We start from the raw sequence: 15,900 nt of genomic DNA on the forward strand, positions 1-15,900 counted from the left end.
CCCTGACGTTGCAAGCACCATGCTCTACACCGGACCTGTTTACATTACCTCTTCTTCTATGTAACCTAACTAGGCAAGTCAGTTAAGAACAAATTCTTATTTACAATGACGGCCTACTGGGGAACAGTGGGTTAACTGCCTTGTTCATGGGCAGAACAACAGATTTTGACCTTGTCAGCTCAGGGATTCAATCCAGCAACCTTTCAATTCCTGGTCCAACGCGCTAACCACTAGGCTACCTGCTGTACCCATCTCTGTGTTTGTCTCCAGATCCATGAGTCCAGCCCAGGCAGACATGTTGTTTCTGGAGAATGCCAAGAAGCTGTCTATGTATGGAGTGGATCTGCACCAAGCCAAGGTACACTTTAGAATGTTCTGGAATCTAGGACTGGAACATTTTTTATATATATTTTTAAGAGCGGTCAGAAAAAGTAGAAAACTATCCAATCGAAGTGCATGATTTGGGAATAACAAGGTTAGGCAACTCTAGCAGCCACAGATTTTTAATTACAAAATCGCTGTCATCATCAAACGAGATTAATCTGTGCTGCTGAAAGTGTAGCAGAGGCTGCTACCTCCTAGTGGCATGTTGAGGTAAATGCAGGAATAACAGTGACGGAAAGATGCCTATAAGTGTATATGATGAGGGTATATAGAACATATTGATCATCTTTATCGAATGTACTTTTTCTACATGCTCACAGGATCTTGAGGGTGTGGACATCACTCTAGGGGTGTGTTCTGGTGGTCTCATGGTATATAAGGACAAGCTGAGGATCAATCGTTTCCCCTGGCCCAAAGTCCTCAAGATCTCCTACAAGCGAAGCAGCTTCTTCATCAAGATCCGTCCCTCTGAACAAGAACAGTATGAGAGCACAATCGGCTTCAAGCTGCCCAACTACAAGGCCTCCAAGAAGCTGTGGAAGGCCTCAGTGGAACACCATACCTTCTTCAGGTGAGAAACTCACTATCCCTCAGTGATACAGTGGTGAATAAATAGCTGGTGGGTAAACCGTGGTCGCCGTTCACGCTGAGTAAAATCATTTCCTTTATACTTTAAGTTGAAAAAATGAATGGAAATATATATTGAGACTGTTTAGGGGTTATACATGTAAAAAAACAAACATTTGCTGATCTATCTCTTCTATCTCTAGATATAAGACAGACACTTCAGAACAAACTTCCTTTAGATGTTCTGGGGGGGGGACTATCTGTTGCTCCATGTATCTGTTATTCTATGTGTTGTATGTGCTAATAGCAGTAAGCCAAGTACACATTTTCATCAAATAATTCAATTATTAAAACAATTCCATATAGCTTAGTAGACCCCCCTCCCCCGGGTTAGACCGGGCTTTGACTGTAATGGTCTAATAATATTATCTTTGAGAACTAACAATCAGCAAAACAAAAACTAGATAGTCAGGGAGAATTGAAAAATCCCTAAACAATTCATTTAACAGTAGAGATTTTGTTATGTTTGAGCGAAAGAACACAGCATTAGCCATGGCAAAATGCATAGGATTGCAGGAAATTTGCTTTTAAACGGCAAAATAATCTCTCTGTTCCCATGGCAGAATATGTAGAATCCCAGGAAATTTGCTTTAAAACTGCAACCTTTTTAGCTGCATGGCAAGGAAGGATTGCAGGAAGTTAGCCTTACAATTGCAAAAATGTCTCTTAGCTCCATGGAGAAATGTGTAGAATTTCAGGAAATTGGCTTATAAATGCAAACGTTTCTCTTCTTCTAAAATGTTCAGTCGAGCCAACGTGCATTTAACCTCCGCTACACCACTACTCACCCTGCTTCTAACTAACAAGTTACCCTTAACCATAGATCTAGGATCAGATTATCCTACTCCCCAATCCTGACCTTAACCATTAGGACGTTAAAACAATATCTGATCCCATATCAGCGGTTACAGGCGCGCAACTTCTACCTACTCCACTTCTTGGATCATCTGCTCGATAGAGATACAATAAAAGTGTTCTATTTAATTCTGTCATCTGCCCCCATTACTGCCCGACAACAGGGGGCTATTCTCAGGTTACCAATCCCTTGTGCATTCTAATTGGCCCCTGCAGCATAACCTTTCTGAGAGTAACTCTATTAGCACCGGTGGTAGTTTAACTCTGCTACAGTGCTGTGAACAATATTTGCCCCCTTACGGATTTGTGCATATTTTTGATACTGAATGTTATCAGATCTTCAACCACATCTCTCGCTGTGGAGGAATTTTGTTCCACTCTTCCATGTAGAACTGCTTTAGCTTAGCAACATTTGTGGGTTTTCAAAGCATGAACTGCTTATTTCAAGTCCTTCCAGAACATCTCCATTTGGATTAGGTCTGGGCTTTGACTAGGCCATTACAAAACTTCAAATTTGTTGCTTTTTAACCATTTTCATGTAGACTTGAATGTGTGTTTTGGATCATTGTCTTGCTGCATGACTCAGCTACGCTTCAGCTCACAGACGAAAGGCCTGACATTCTCCTGTAGAATTATCTGATACAGAGCAGAATTCATGGTTCCTTCTATTAAGGCGAGGTGTCCAGGTCCTGAGGCAGTAAAGCATCCCAAATCATCACACTACCACCACCATGCTTGACCGTTGGTATGAGGTTCTTACTGTGGAATGCAGTATTTGGTTTTTGCCAGACATAATGGGACCCATCTTGTCCAAAAAGATGACTCAAGTTTGCCAAGAAGCACCTGGCAGATGAGTCAAAGTCCCATTATGCCTGGCGAAAACCAAACACCTCATTCCACAGTAAGAACCTTATACCAACGGTCAAGCATGGTGGCGGTAGTGTGATGGTTTGGGGGCGGGGGGGGATTCCTGCACAGAGACGTGAGACTGATCAACAACTATAGGAAGTGTTTGGTTGGAGTCATTGCAGCTAAAGGTGGAAGAACCAGTTATTGAGTGTAAAGGGGCAATTACTTTTACACACGGACATTGGGTGTTGCATAACTTTGTTCATGAGATAAATGAAATAAGTATGTAATTGTTGTGTTATTTGTTCACTCAGGTTACCTTTATCTAATATTACGTTTTGTTTGAAGATATGATAACATTCAGTATCAAAAATATACAAAAGTATAGAATTAGGGAAAGGGCAAAAACCTTTTCACAGCACTGTACGTGACAAGTCCGCCATACAGGAGGAGCTCTGGATTAAGATGGTTCATGTAACATGAGGTTGGTCTAAATCACCTGGCTGTATGCCATTGGAGGAACATGACTAAGCTTTTACTAAAGCTGGAGTTCGGCTGGTCCAGTGATGTGATTTATTGATTCATCACATCACTGGCCAAGCTATTATGAACTATGAAACCAAATCATTATAATAAGCATGTCTAGAAACTGTGAGTGACTGTGTGATTCTCCTCCCCCAGGGTGTCGTCCGTGGAGCCCCCGTCGTCCCGATCCCGGTTCCTGGCGCTGGGGTCAAAGTTCAGGTACAGTGGTCGTACCCAGGCCCAGACCCGCCAGGCCAGTTCCATGATCGCCCGGCCCGCCCCGCGCTTCACCCGGTCCGCCAGCAAGAGGCTGTCCCGCACCATCGACGAAGGTGTGGGTGTGTGTATGCGTGTATTACAGTATGTGCTTTTTTGTGTGTGGGAATGTGTGTGTTCGTGCCAGCGCACACGACTTCAGGATCAGTCTCTCACCAACTTGTCCCACTCTTGTAGCTGGAGATGATGATCTCCAAGTCTCGCAGCTCTCTGCTAGTCCAAACAAGACCGAGGATGACGATTGGTTCTTCATGCTGGGATCTGACCAACCCCAGACTTTCTTTTCACCAGGTAGCCAATCAGGAACCATGTGGACCATCATTGAAGTTTTGACTCAGCTTACATAGAGCAACCTCAGTTCAGCCTTGCTAGAGAACTACATACTGTAGCTTTGAGTCAGCTTGATCTAACCCTGCGCTCTGTCAGTCCTCTCATCATCTCATTAGCTCCAGCCCTTATGCTGAGGCCTAATCTCAAGCCAGCTTGGGTCAACGCTGGTGACTCACCAAGGGCAGCTCAGAATGACCTGCCAATCAATCACAGCTACAGTTACATTGATGCTCCATTCACTTCTAACAGCTTATGACTGACTAACAGCAGCTTCAGAGCTCTTGAGTCTTTGGCCCGTGTTGTGTTGCTTGTTAAAGAGAGCCTTCAGTTCTTTGGTCCATGTTGTGTTGCTTGTTAAAGAGAGCCTTCAGTTCTTTGGTCCATGTTGTGTTGCTTGTTAAAGAGAGCCTTCAGTTCTTTGGTCCATGTTGTGTTGCTTGTTAAAGAGAGCCTTCAGTTCTTTGGTCCATGTTGTGTTGCTTGTTAAAGAGAGCCTTCAGTTCTTTGGTCCATGTTGTGTTGCTTGTTAAAGAGAGCCTTCAGTTCTTTGGTCCGTGTTGTGTTGCTTGTTAAAGAGAGCCTTCAGTTCTTTGTTCCGTGTTGTGTTGCTTGTTAAAGAGAGCCTTCAGTTCTTTGGTCCATGTTGTTGCTTGTTAAAGAGAGCCTTCAGTTCTTTGGTCCGTGTTGTGTTGCTTGTTAAAGAGAGCCTTCAGTTCTTTGGTCCATGTTGTTGCTTGTTAAAGAGAGCCTTCAGTTCTTTGGTCCGTGTTGTGTTGCTTGTTAAAGAGAGCCATCAGTTCTTTAGTCCGTGTTCTGTTGCTTGTTAAAGAGAGCCTTCAGTTCTTTGGTCCGTGTTGTGTTGCTTGTTAAAGAGAGCCTTCAGTTCTTTGGTCCGTGTTGTGTTGCTTGTTAAAGAGAGCCTTCAGTTCTTTGGTCTGTGCTTGATGATGGACATCATTGTGTCTAGGAGACTGCCGTTCCTGTGCTTGGAACTAAACATCTCGCTCTGCAGATCTGAGAATTGTGTGGTAGTCTCGTACTAACTTAATTTGCTATCTGCCTGCCAGATACATTGAATTCCATTTGCTTACTAAATCAGTGAGCTTTGCTGTGAAATCCCCTGAAATGCAGAGCTGTGGAGGGGAGCTTTGCTCTGAAAGCCCCTGAAATGCAGAGCTGTGGAGGGGAGCTTTGCTCTGAAAGCCCCTGAAATGCAGAGCTGTGGAGGGGAGCTTTGCCTTACTCTCTCCTCCATCTAACTTCACCATTAACTCCTGCAGTAACACCATTACCTCATGTTCTATCAACAGCCAGAGGGGGGGAGACTTTCTCTGTGGAGACTTCTACTCTGAGCTGGGATGATGGCAAGTCTGTCCAGACAGTCAGACAGGCATGGCAGGAGACCGAGACAAGCCAGACGGTCAGTCGGACTGTCAGTCAGACATGGCAGGGACGAGTGTCTGATGAACAACAGCAGGGGAGACTGGAGGAGGAGAAAGAGGAGGATTGGTCTGTCCTGCTGGGCAGACGACCCTCCCTTCCCTATGTCCCCTACCCCATGATGAAACCGCCAGGTATCTGTTGTTAACCTCATTCTGTACCTGGTGTAGCTGTCACTGTGTGCATCCTTGCTTTGACAATGAATCCTCCGTCGAGGTGTGCTTTAGAAGTTGACAGTGATGGAAGGTGAACCTGCTAAGCTCGCCGCCGACCGTGATGACATCTTTAAAGATGTTGCTCTGTCATTTACTGGCTTATTTAATGTTGCTATATTATCAATGGTGCTTGGCCCTCATTGATGTAGAGCTGTGATACTGTGGTAAGTATGCTTTGCTGATGACCCTCTGTTTGCAGTGTGCTCACGTGCTACGTTATTGTTCCATATGTATGGGATCCGCTCTGTTCTAAATGTTTCTGTGATGTCCTCAGTCAAATACCGCTCTGCCCAGGTGGCAAAGGTGGCCACGGCCAACATTCTGGAGAGGCTGCTACAGCCAAGGCAGGAACAAAGTGATGACTGGGTCATGCAGTTGGACCGCAGCTTTGAGTTTGCAGACACACCTCCATGTGAGTCGTCATACTATATACATTCACTAGCGGTTGTTCATTAGCACAGAAATAGAGTTTTGCAGAACAGACATGATTGACTGTCTGGTAGTACAGGGAATCATCATTTCTGTCTGTAACATTCTGAACGTTTCACCACACTGAATAGGCTACACTCCTGTTCTTCCTATACTGATAACCCCAATCTGCCCCTCCTCAGTCTCTCCCCCAGTCTCCCTGGAGAAGGAGGAGACTAGGCAGGAGAGGAGGGAGGTGATCAAGAGGCTCCAGGAAGGGGTGTTCCTGGTGGAGAAGCTGAGGGAGGTAGAGGTGCTGGATGAGAGACTGAGGGAGGTGAAGGTTTTGGAAGAACGGCTGCAGGAGGTGGATGAGCTGGAGGAGAGGATACAGGAGGAGGTGGAGGCCAGGCAACAGCAGGAGGAGGTGGGAGGGGTAGAAGTAGAGGAGGAGGTGGTAGAGGCAGCAGAAGAGAATGTGGAGGAAGTAGATGAGTTGGAGGAGCAGATAAAGGAGGTGTTTCTCAAAGGATTGCTGCCAGATGAGTCAGGGGAAGATGAGGGACTAAAAGAGGAGAGTATGGAAGAGGCAGAGGAATCTGAAGAACGGTGGTCAAACGTGGCGAGCACCTCCTCTGTGGTGCGGAGAGTAGATTTGAGGACCCAGAATAGTGTGACTATAGTGAAAGAGATGAGGCAACAAGAAGGAGGGATGGAGGAAGAGATGGTGGAACAGGTGGTGGTTTCAGACGAGGGATTGAAAGAGGATGAAGGATGGTTGGAGGAGAGGAAGCATCAGGCTTTGGTGGAAGGGTTGCCAGAGGGGCTTGAGGAAAGGAGAGGAGAGATAAGAGTGGAAAGGAGGAGGAAGAAGGTGACTATAGTGACACAGGATGAGAGTCTTCCAGATGAACTAGAGAAGAAAGCATCTGAGAAGTTGTCAGAGGACCAGATAGGAGGCCATTTTTATAAAGAGGGACAACTTATGGTGAAATTCAATGAACTATTTGCGGCAGAGAAGTTAGGGTTACCGAAAGTTACAATTCAGCAGGAGTGGCTCCAAGAACAGGAAAAGGTCAGGGAGGAGAAACAGGAGAGAGTGGAACAGGTGAAGGTTTCAGGCGAGGGATTGATAGAGGTGAAAGGAGGTCTAGAGGATAGGATGCGGCAGATGTCGGAGGAAAGGTTGCTAAAGGGAGAGCAGACTGTGGTGAAAACCAAGAAAACAGTGAGAATAATGGAAGAAATGAGGAGAACACAGAAGACACTCGAGGAAAAGTCATCAGAGGACATTTTATCAGAGGAAAGGCTGGGTGATGGTTTTTATACAGAGGGGGAAGTTTTGGTGAAATTCAGAAAGGATGTGGAGAGGGTTCCACATAGAGTCAGACAAATGGAGAAGCCCCAAGAAGAAGAAGAAGAAGAAGAAGCGGTAGTGGAAGTGAATATGCAGCCATCCCAGCCAGAAGACAAGGACGATTGGGTTGTGCTGCTGGACAGCCTCCCACACAAGACTCTTTATAAGCCTCCAGGTACGTCCCATCAACCAATCAGCTTTGCTTCTCCCCGTCACCGTTGAAACCGTTATGGAAACGCTTGCTTTACCACCACCCACACAATTACCGACAATTCCATCTCAAACATTCCCTCCGCAAAGCTAACCAGCTCGTGTGTTTTACAACAATTGCCATTTCAATTGAAAGATAAACCTTTGGTGCAGTATGGATTTGTGTGGCTGAGAGAACTGCTGTCTCTACTTTGTCAGTCATGCCAGCCGACTCCGCTCTGGTGCCTGTGGTCTCCACAAGATTCTCTGTGGTGTTAGTAGACACGGTCGAGCAGAGAGCACCAGAGAGGGAATGCATTGAAGTGGAGGCCACACAGCAACAGCCTGAAAGGGGATTGGTGGAAGGACGGAGACCGTGGCAAATGCAGGAAGATGATTGGTTTATGCTCTTGGACCTGGCTGATCGTGTTCCTTCAGGTGTACCAACCTCACCAGTTTCAGGTATGAAGAACTGTCATCAAGCCCTGCTGCTTGTGCTATGCCTCAATTATTGGTATTTTATGGATTGAAACAACTGGCCTACAATGACTGATTAATCATCGAACTAGGCTTTGAAATTCATGTCTCTCACGGTTCATGGTGTCTTTATGTATCAGCTTCTTTGCAAGAGCAAGTTCAGGTGTACGTAGATGAAACCATCTCTTCCATGGTTAAAGTGATGACAGTGGTACAGAGAGAGGAGACCAGGGTGACTGTAGTGGAGGAGATGGAGTTACAGGAAGACCAGAGCCGTCTCGAACAGAAACCGTCACAGAGAGAGATGGAAGATGACTGGTTTGTTCTGCTGGACATTGTTCCCAGAGAACCATCTGTGATTCCGTCAGGTACTTCCATGATTTTCATGCACTGCTTCCCAGTCCCACCACAATATTAACAACATCTCCCCTGAGCCTGTGCTTCATACGCTGCAGAAAACTTTCAAATAAGAATAACTAACAAGACATTTGACTATCCACCAAGAGAAGGGCTTCAGATACATTGCTTTGTGTAGTAATTTCAATTATCTTCCAGTATCTGAGGAATGTGTGTTTGTATCAGCTTCTGTGGAAGAGCGTATTCCGGTATACCCTGAGGAAAGCGTCTCCTCTGTGGTTGAGTTGACGACAGTAGAGCAGAGAGAGGAGAGAAGGGTGACTGTAATGCAAGAGGAGCGACGTCAAGAAGAAGTTATACTTCCACCACAGCCATCAAGAGAGATGGACGATGACTGGTTTGTACAACTGGATGTCGTGCCCAGAGAAACATCCTATATACCACCAGGTACCCCATACAATTCAAGGCTTTGCGCCTCCGCCCCTGATTCCATCAAAAATATACCCAACTCAACTCACCAAACTCGCAGACTAACCGTAGTGCTTTTCCCATATGAACTTTGGAATGTTTATCTGGGAATATGATCTTTGATGACATGGCTTTTTGTGAGCCCACACATCTAGCTGAATCTGAAGGGTATGTACTATGTGTGTTTGTATCAGTCGCTCCAGCAGAGCCAACACCGGTTTCTCCAGATGTGATCAGCCCTGTGGTTGAGGTAAAGGCTGAAGAGCAGAAGCCAGTGGTGGTTCTGGTGGAGGAGACGAGGCCACAACAGGAATGGGAAGTAGAGGAGTGGCAGCGACAACCAGAGAGAGATGATGATTGGTTTACACTGTTTGCTGATGTCCGTGAGGAGCCGATCATTGTACCACCAGGTACCGTTCCTGCTTAATTGCCACAATCTTTGTACAGTTGCAGATGTGTACATTTCCCAGCTTTGACTGAGAATAAACTATGTTTTTTGTAACTTTGGAGAACATGGTAAAGTCCCTAAACTAAAGGACTTTCCCCTGTCTGTATCAGTTGCTCTTGGTGAGCATACTCCGGTATATCCAGATTTAAGCCAGACCACCTCTGTAGTTGATGTGATGACCATAGAAAGAATAATTAAGAAGAGGGTGACTATTGATGAAGAGAGGTGGGGACAGCAAGAGGAGATCCTCCAGTCAGAGATGATCATCCCAGAACAGAGACCACCAGCAGAGAGAGAGGAGGGAAATGGATGGTTTGTTCTGTTGGATGCCGTCCGTGAAGAACGTGCTGGGGTTCCACCAGGTACCTCAGACATACAGTACTGCCAACAAGCTAACTAACCACCAGGTACCTCAGACGTACAGCACTGCCAACAAGCTAACTAACCACCAGGTACCTCAGACGTACAGCACTGCCAACAAGCTAACTAACCACCAGGTACCTCAGACATACAGTACTGCCAACAAGCTAACTAACCACCAGGTACCTCGGACATACAGTACTGCCAACAAGCTAACTAACCACCAGGTACCTCGGACATACAGTACTGCCAACAAGCTAACTAACCACCAGGTACCTCAGACGTACAGTACTGCCAACTAACCACCAGGTACCTCAGATGTACAGTACTGCCAACAAGCTAACTAACCACCAGGTACCTCAGATATACAGTACTGCCAACAAGCTAACTAACCACCAGGTACCTCAGACATACAGTACTGCCAACAAGCTAACTAACCACCAGGTACCTCAGACATACAGTACTGCCAACAAGCTAACTAACCACCAGGTACCTCGGACATACAGTACTGCCAACAAGCTAACTAACCACCAGGTACCTCGGACATACAGTACTGCCAACAAGCTAACTAACCACCAGGTACCTCAGACATACAGTACTGCCAACAAGCTAACTAACCACCAGGTACCTCGGACATACAGTACTGCCAACAAGCTAACTAACCACCAGGTACCTCAGACGTACAGTACTGCCAACAAGCTAACTAACCACCAGGTACCTCAGACGTACAGTACTGCCAACAAGCCAACTAACCACCAGGTACCTCAGATGTACAGTACTGCCAACAAGCTAACTAACCACCAGGTACCTCAGACATACAGTACTGCCAACAAGCTAACTAACCACCAGGTACCTCAGACATACAGTACTGCCAACAAGCTAACTAACCAAACCTATGTGTTTTTCTTGTGTGAATTGGGAATATGATATCTCTTGGGTTATGACTGGTTAATCATCAACAGGACCCTCAAATAGTAGTTGTGGTATATCAAGCTCGCTGTGTGTCTTTTTGCTCCAGTTTCCCTGGCTGTTAGCGATAGGGTATACCCAGAGGTTGTGCCAGCCAAACATCTGACCATTGAGCCTGAACCAAGAGTGTTTGTGGTGGAAGCAGTCCAATCACTTCCTGAAGACATTGCCCTGGAGGGTAAGGCAACACAACCGCAGAGAGAGCAGGATGATGATTGGTTTTTGCAGCTGGATGTTGCCCCTAAAGTAGCAGGTACTTTGACCATTCTAAGCTTGCTGTTGGCCACTCAAAATAAAAATACCAACCCTTATCTTGCGTCCAAAGGCTCTCAATTGTTGTGTGAGCCTATTGACTATCCACAAAAGCTTTTGGCAAGGATTACACTATTATATTTACATGTTCTAGTAAAAGACTTGATCCCTTGTGGACTGTTGGGCTGTGTTTCTGTCTCTATCAGCTGCACCAGTGGTGGTGATTTACTCTGGTGTGAGCACCACAGCTGTTATGGTGGTGAAGGAGACAGTGGAACAGAAACCACCAAAGACCGTGAGGATCATGGAAGAGACTGTTAAGATGGAGGAGGGGCCTGTGGTAACACCTAAAGAAGTGGATGATGATTGGTTTGTGCTCTGGGACCGCGCTCCCTCCAAGATACTGACCACACCCAAGGGTATTGCTGCTTGACCACCATCTGCCCCCTTTTGTCTTTTTCTTTGGTAAAACGCTGAACCCAGATTGTGTATTACTTGGCATTGATAAGCCTGTTATCCTTGTTTTATTTCAGCGTTCCATGTAGACAGAGAGGTTATAGAGCTGGTACCCCGGAGAACAGTGATTGTTGTGGAGGAAACTAGGAAACCACATAGAGTGGTGGAGGACAGACGTCAACCGGAGTTTGAACTGGTGAAAACACTGCCTCCCCAAGAGAGAGGGGAGGGTGATGATTGGTTCACGCTCTTTGAAGCCTCTCGCCAAGAGCCTGTGAAAATGCCAACAGGTACCCACTGACCACATCATCCTGAGCTCGGTTGTGCTTCACATTCCCCTATATATATTTTATAATGATGTGTCGTAAAGGGTCTCTCATCAGATATGTGCAGCTTTGGCCACAATCAGATTCTGTGTTATAATTTGTGAATGGTAAGAGTATCATAGTCAAGTCTCCCGGGTACTCTGTGTCTGTCTGTATCAGTTGCTGGGGTAACTAGACCTGCCCCTGTGGTTGATGTGATGGAGACGAGCACAGAGCAGAGAACCCAGAAAAGGGTGACGATAGTGGAGGAGAGGTGGAGAGAGGAGAGGACCCTGCAGCAGAGACTGCCTCAGAGACAGAGAGAGGTGGACGATGACTGGTTTGTCCTGCTGGATGCTGCCCCTAAAGAATTAGGTACCCCCCCCCATCTCTTAATTTCCCTATCCCCCTGCTTTTCCTGCTCATTTTAACTGCAGACTGAGACTACCAAAAGACGGAAACAACCGAAAACATCAGTTCATTTTGTCCGGCATATCTATTTGGAATTCAATTAAATCGCAGATTGAGATCACTATTGCTAGTTTGAATTTTTTTGAGAATTGCAAAATGGTCTTCTACTGATACTTTAACGATGCATGTAAGCTGTGTCTTAGATAAGAGCTCTGTTTGTGTGTTTGTATCAGTTGCTCTGCGTGAGCGTCTCCAGGTCTATACTGACATAACTGTGGTCAAAGGTCCAGCCGCTCAGCCCAAACCCAGAGTGGTGGTTGAAGAGGAGAAGAGACCAGCACAACCCCAGAGAGATGTGGATGACCATTGGTTTGTGTTGCGGGATACAAAATCAGTTTCAGGTACTTTGCGTCTTGAGTTTTTGCGTGCTGCCCTAAAACAATATGTTGATCTCACACCCGCTCTCCAACCTCAACTTACCAGAAAAGCTGACTAACATTCGTCCAACACTTTTACAACGTGGTTGTGCTTTGTCATGGGATTTTCCCCTGAAAAATACGTTGTTTGACGAACCAATGGGTCTTTGGTTATGCTTTGCTTTATAGAAGAAATACATATATAGTTTTCCTTTTAACGGCTTTAGGAATACTATACCACAGTGAGGCCTGAGCTTATTAACCCCATGAGTCAGGACAACTTCTGCTATTTGCATCGTTGGTTATTAACCCCATGAGTCAGGACAACTTCTGCTATTTGCATCGTTGGTTATTAACCCCATGAGTCAGGACAACTTCTGCTATTTGCATCGTTGGTTATTAACCCCATGAGTCAGGACAACTTCTGCTATTTGCATCGTTGGTTATTAACCCCATGAGTCAGGACAACTTCTGCTATTTGCATCGTTGGTTATTAACCCCATGAGTCAGGACAACTTCTGCTATTTGCATCGTTGGTTATTAACCCCATGAGTCAGGACAACTTCTGCTATTTGCATTGTTGGTTATTAACTCAATGAGTCAGGACAAGTTCTGCTATTTGCATCGTTGGTTATTAACCCCATGAGTCAGGACAACTTCTGCTATTTGCATCGTTGGTTATTAACCCCATGAGTCAGGACAACTTCTGCTATTTGCATTGTTGGTTATTAACTCAATGAGTCAGGACAAGTTCTGCTATTTGCATCGTTGGTTATTAACCCCATGAGTCAGGACAACATCTGCTATTTGCATTGTTGGTTATTAACTCAATGAGTCAGGACAACTTCTGCTATTTGCATCGTTGGTTACGGTTGAGAAGTAATGGCCATGCTTTGCTGCCTGTTCTATATTGTGAACAGTTGCTTCCTACAACTCATCCAAGCTTTTCCCCTTGCTAGTCTCATTCTAGACTAGACTGAGCTGGCCCGTGAAGGTACAGTGTGTACCTGAAGTCTGTGTGTGCCCTGGCCTCAGTGTGTGTGTGTGTGTGGAGTTGATTATAAGTTTGTTTTGTATATGTGGATGTTCAAGATGTTCTTCTGCGCTCGGTCAGTGTGTTTACCTCTCACTACACCGGGTTTGATCGTCTCAAAGCACGCAGACCGTCTCTCTCCTGCCCTATATACAAAACCACTATCTAAATACTAACACTCCCTCTGTCCTGTCTCTCTCCTGCCAGTGGTGGCCACCCACAAGGCCGCCCGTCCTGTCAGCGCCCCAGTCTTCTCCCAGGCAGCCCTGATGGAGGCAGGGATCCCCATGGCCCCCCTGGACCTCCAGCAGCCCCAGACCTCCACCCCCATCAGGCTGCCAGCCCGCCAGGATGACAGGAAGCTGCAGGTCACCGTGGAGGCAGTGGACGAGGGCTCAGCTGAGGTCAAGGTACTGTACCTAGGAACTACAACTCCCACAATCCCCTGCCGTACAGGGATCATCATCATTCACCCCTCACACACAGATATACTGGTCATAGAAGTTACAGATAGACTGGTCTCAGCAGCGATATTGCTATATTCATCACATAGTATTATTTATAAGAGAAGAATAAAATGCTGATTTTTCTATAGTTATAAATAGAATAGCTGTGCATCATCATTTCTGCCCTCCATTGGTCACAGTAATGATAGTGTAACAAAGACACACCTCAGATCACAAGTTCCTCAGGTGGCTCTGCTATGGACGGGGACGCGGCTCCTAGTGGAGGATTCTAACACCATTATGCCTTCTCTCCTCCTCCATGCCTGGGGTAACTCCAGTCTGAGCAGACGGACACTGAGGAGCCGGTTCAAATGAGGAAGGTCAGACCTTTGACCTTGTCCCGACTCCTGCTTGTGCATTATATTAGTATTGTAGTCACTCCACTCCCATTCTAACTTACACCACTGCCAAGTCTCCCATCCATAAGACTAACTTCACCCTCTCCTCGTTTTATTCTCCTGGTTTCATTTGAATACTGCTCACAAACTACAAGGTCTTTGAGTTGACCTCATGTTCAAGTCAGACATTGTCTATGACAACATCATTGGTATTGGTCATGTGCACAGACTGAGATGACGTATATGAGATACATTACATATGCTTTTGGTTTGTACACCAGTCCAGACAGGAAGAAAAGTTAGGGCCTTTGAAGAATGAATGTTGAAAGAAGATTCCTCATTGGCTGCTGCATTTACATGCATGACACAGGACTAGGTTTTCATGATGACTAGTGTTTCTATCGAGTACTGTATCCCTGCCTGACCCTTCACCTTTACCCCCCCCACCCCTTCAAGACACCCACTCTAATAGCCCTGTCTTGGGTCCCCTGCTTTGCACATCTGGGATTCCAGGGCCCTTGTGGCCCCCAGAGGCTCCAGGCCACTCTGCATGCAGACCCCTCACCACCCCCCTCCCCATGCAACAATGCATGTCCACGTTGTGACGTCTGCTATGATGTCACGTGGAACCTGTGTAACCCACACCTTTCTCCTTTTTTTGTTCCTTCACAGAAAAGAGCTAAGAGAACTGAGGGTGACTCAATTTATATCAGACATAGTCTTTTAATGTTGGAGGTTTGTTTCCCCGTCTTCTGGAGATCTGTCTCTGTACACTGTTTTCTTGCTCTTTGGCTACTAGCTGCTATAATACAACAGGCTGCTTTGCATGTGACATTACTGATTCACATCTTGTGTATTACATAGGCGTCTTTGCTTTTGCTAGTAGATGATTTTGACTGTGTAACCTCTAATTTCCTTTGTGTGTGGCAATATTAACTCAACAGAACTAGCTACTTGTTTCAGGGGAATGTTGTTGAGTACTAGATATCTCCTGATTGCTTCTCGCAAAGTATATGATTGGGATTGCGGTCTCTTCTCCCCAGACATCACACCATACACATTCCATGAAAGGGAGCCAGGAGTGTTTCATTTGTGGTGTTTGTAGATACCGTTACTGATCGGCCACGTTATGCAGCTGAGATGTTGTTCCGTCTCCATCTCGGCCATTTGAGTGTTAGTAGAAGCATTACCATTACATTCCTGACATCTTGTTTCAGCTTCGTCTCTCCTCGGTATACAGTAGGAAAGTGTTTCATCTCCATACTCCATATAGGGCAGGCCACCACCAGCCTTCCCTCTCCACCACTCTGCCATCTCCATACTCCATATAGGGCAGGCCACCACCAGCCTTCCCTCTCCACCACTCTGCCATCTCCATACTCCATATAGGGCAGGCCACCACCAGCCTTCCCTCTCCACCGCTCTGCCATCTCCATACTCCATATAGGGCAGGCCACCACCAGCCTTCCCTCTCCACCACTCTGCCATCTCCATACTCCATATAGGGCAGGCCACCACCAGCCTTCCCTCTCCACCACTCTGCCATCTCCATACTCCATATAGGGCAGGCCACCACCAGCCTTCCCTCTCCACCACTCTGCCATCTCCATACTCCATATAGGGCAGGCCACCACCAGCCTTCCCTCTCC

The 15,900-nt window shown here is 46.2% G+C and overlaps 1 protein-coding gene across 27 annotated transcripts in view; it reads left to right on the forward strand.

Moving 5' to 3' along the window:
* LOC109900173 (titin) overlaps positions 1-15,900 on the forward strand; it is a 36,967-nt gene that overhangs the window by 10,567 nt on the left and 10,500 nt on the right. For 6 of the 27 annotated variants that reach the window (XR_004206637.1, XR_004206645.1, XM_031811968.1 and 3 more), the window contains exons 7-26: positions 271-358; positions 705-955; positions 3,397-3,572; positions 3,694-3,807; positions 5,157-5,420; positions 5,776-5,913; positions 6,113-7,441; positions 7,675-7,917; positions 8,073-8,300; positions 8,488-8,736; positions 8,952-9,167; positions 9,316-9,567; positions 10,584-10,787; positions 10,993-11,205; positions 11,320-11,532; positions 11,728-11,922; positions 12,192-12,359; positions 13,615-13,817; positions 14,192-14,233; positions 14,924-14,986. Coding sequence is in view for 18 of the 27 variants with exons in the window: in XM_031811968.1 (XP_031667828.1) it covers positions 271-358; positions 705-955; positions 3,397-3,572; positions 3,694-3,807; positions 5,157-5,420; positions 5,776-5,913; positions 6,113-7,441; positions 7,675-7,917; positions 8,073-8,300; positions 8,488-8,736; positions 8,952-9,167; positions 9,316-9,567; positions 10,584-10,787; positions 10,993-11,205; positions 11,320-11,532; positions 11,728-11,922; positions 12,192-12,359; positions 13,615-13,817; positions 14,192-14,233; positions 14,924-14,986 (4,849 nt within the window). In the remaining 9 variants the exon portion in view is untranslated. The remainder of the gene's footprint in view (positions 1-270; positions 359-704; positions 956-3,396; positions 3,573-3,693; positions 3,808-5,156; positions 5,421-5,775; positions 5,914-6,112; positions 7,442-7,674; positions 7,918-8,072; positions 8,301-8,487; positions 8,737-8,951; positions 9,168-9,315; positions 9,568-10,583; positions 10,788-10,992; positions 11,206-11,319; positions 11,533-11,727; positions 11,923-12,191; positions 12,360-13,614; positions 13,818-14,191; positions 14,234-14,923; positions 14,987-15,900) is intronic. The other 21 variants (XR_004206643.1, XM_031811970.1, XM_031811974.1 and 18 more) reach the window with 12 other exon arrangements.

This window comes from Oncorhynchus kisutch, unplaced genomic scaffold, assembly GCF_002021735.2.
Source record: "Oncorhynchus kisutch isolate 150728-3 unplaced genomic scaffold, Okis_V2 Okis02a-Okis13b_hom, whole genome shotgun sequence".
NCBI classification, from domain to species: Eukaryota; Metazoa; Chordata; class Actinopteri; order Salmoniformes; family Salmonidae; genus Oncorhynchus; species Oncorhynchus kisutch.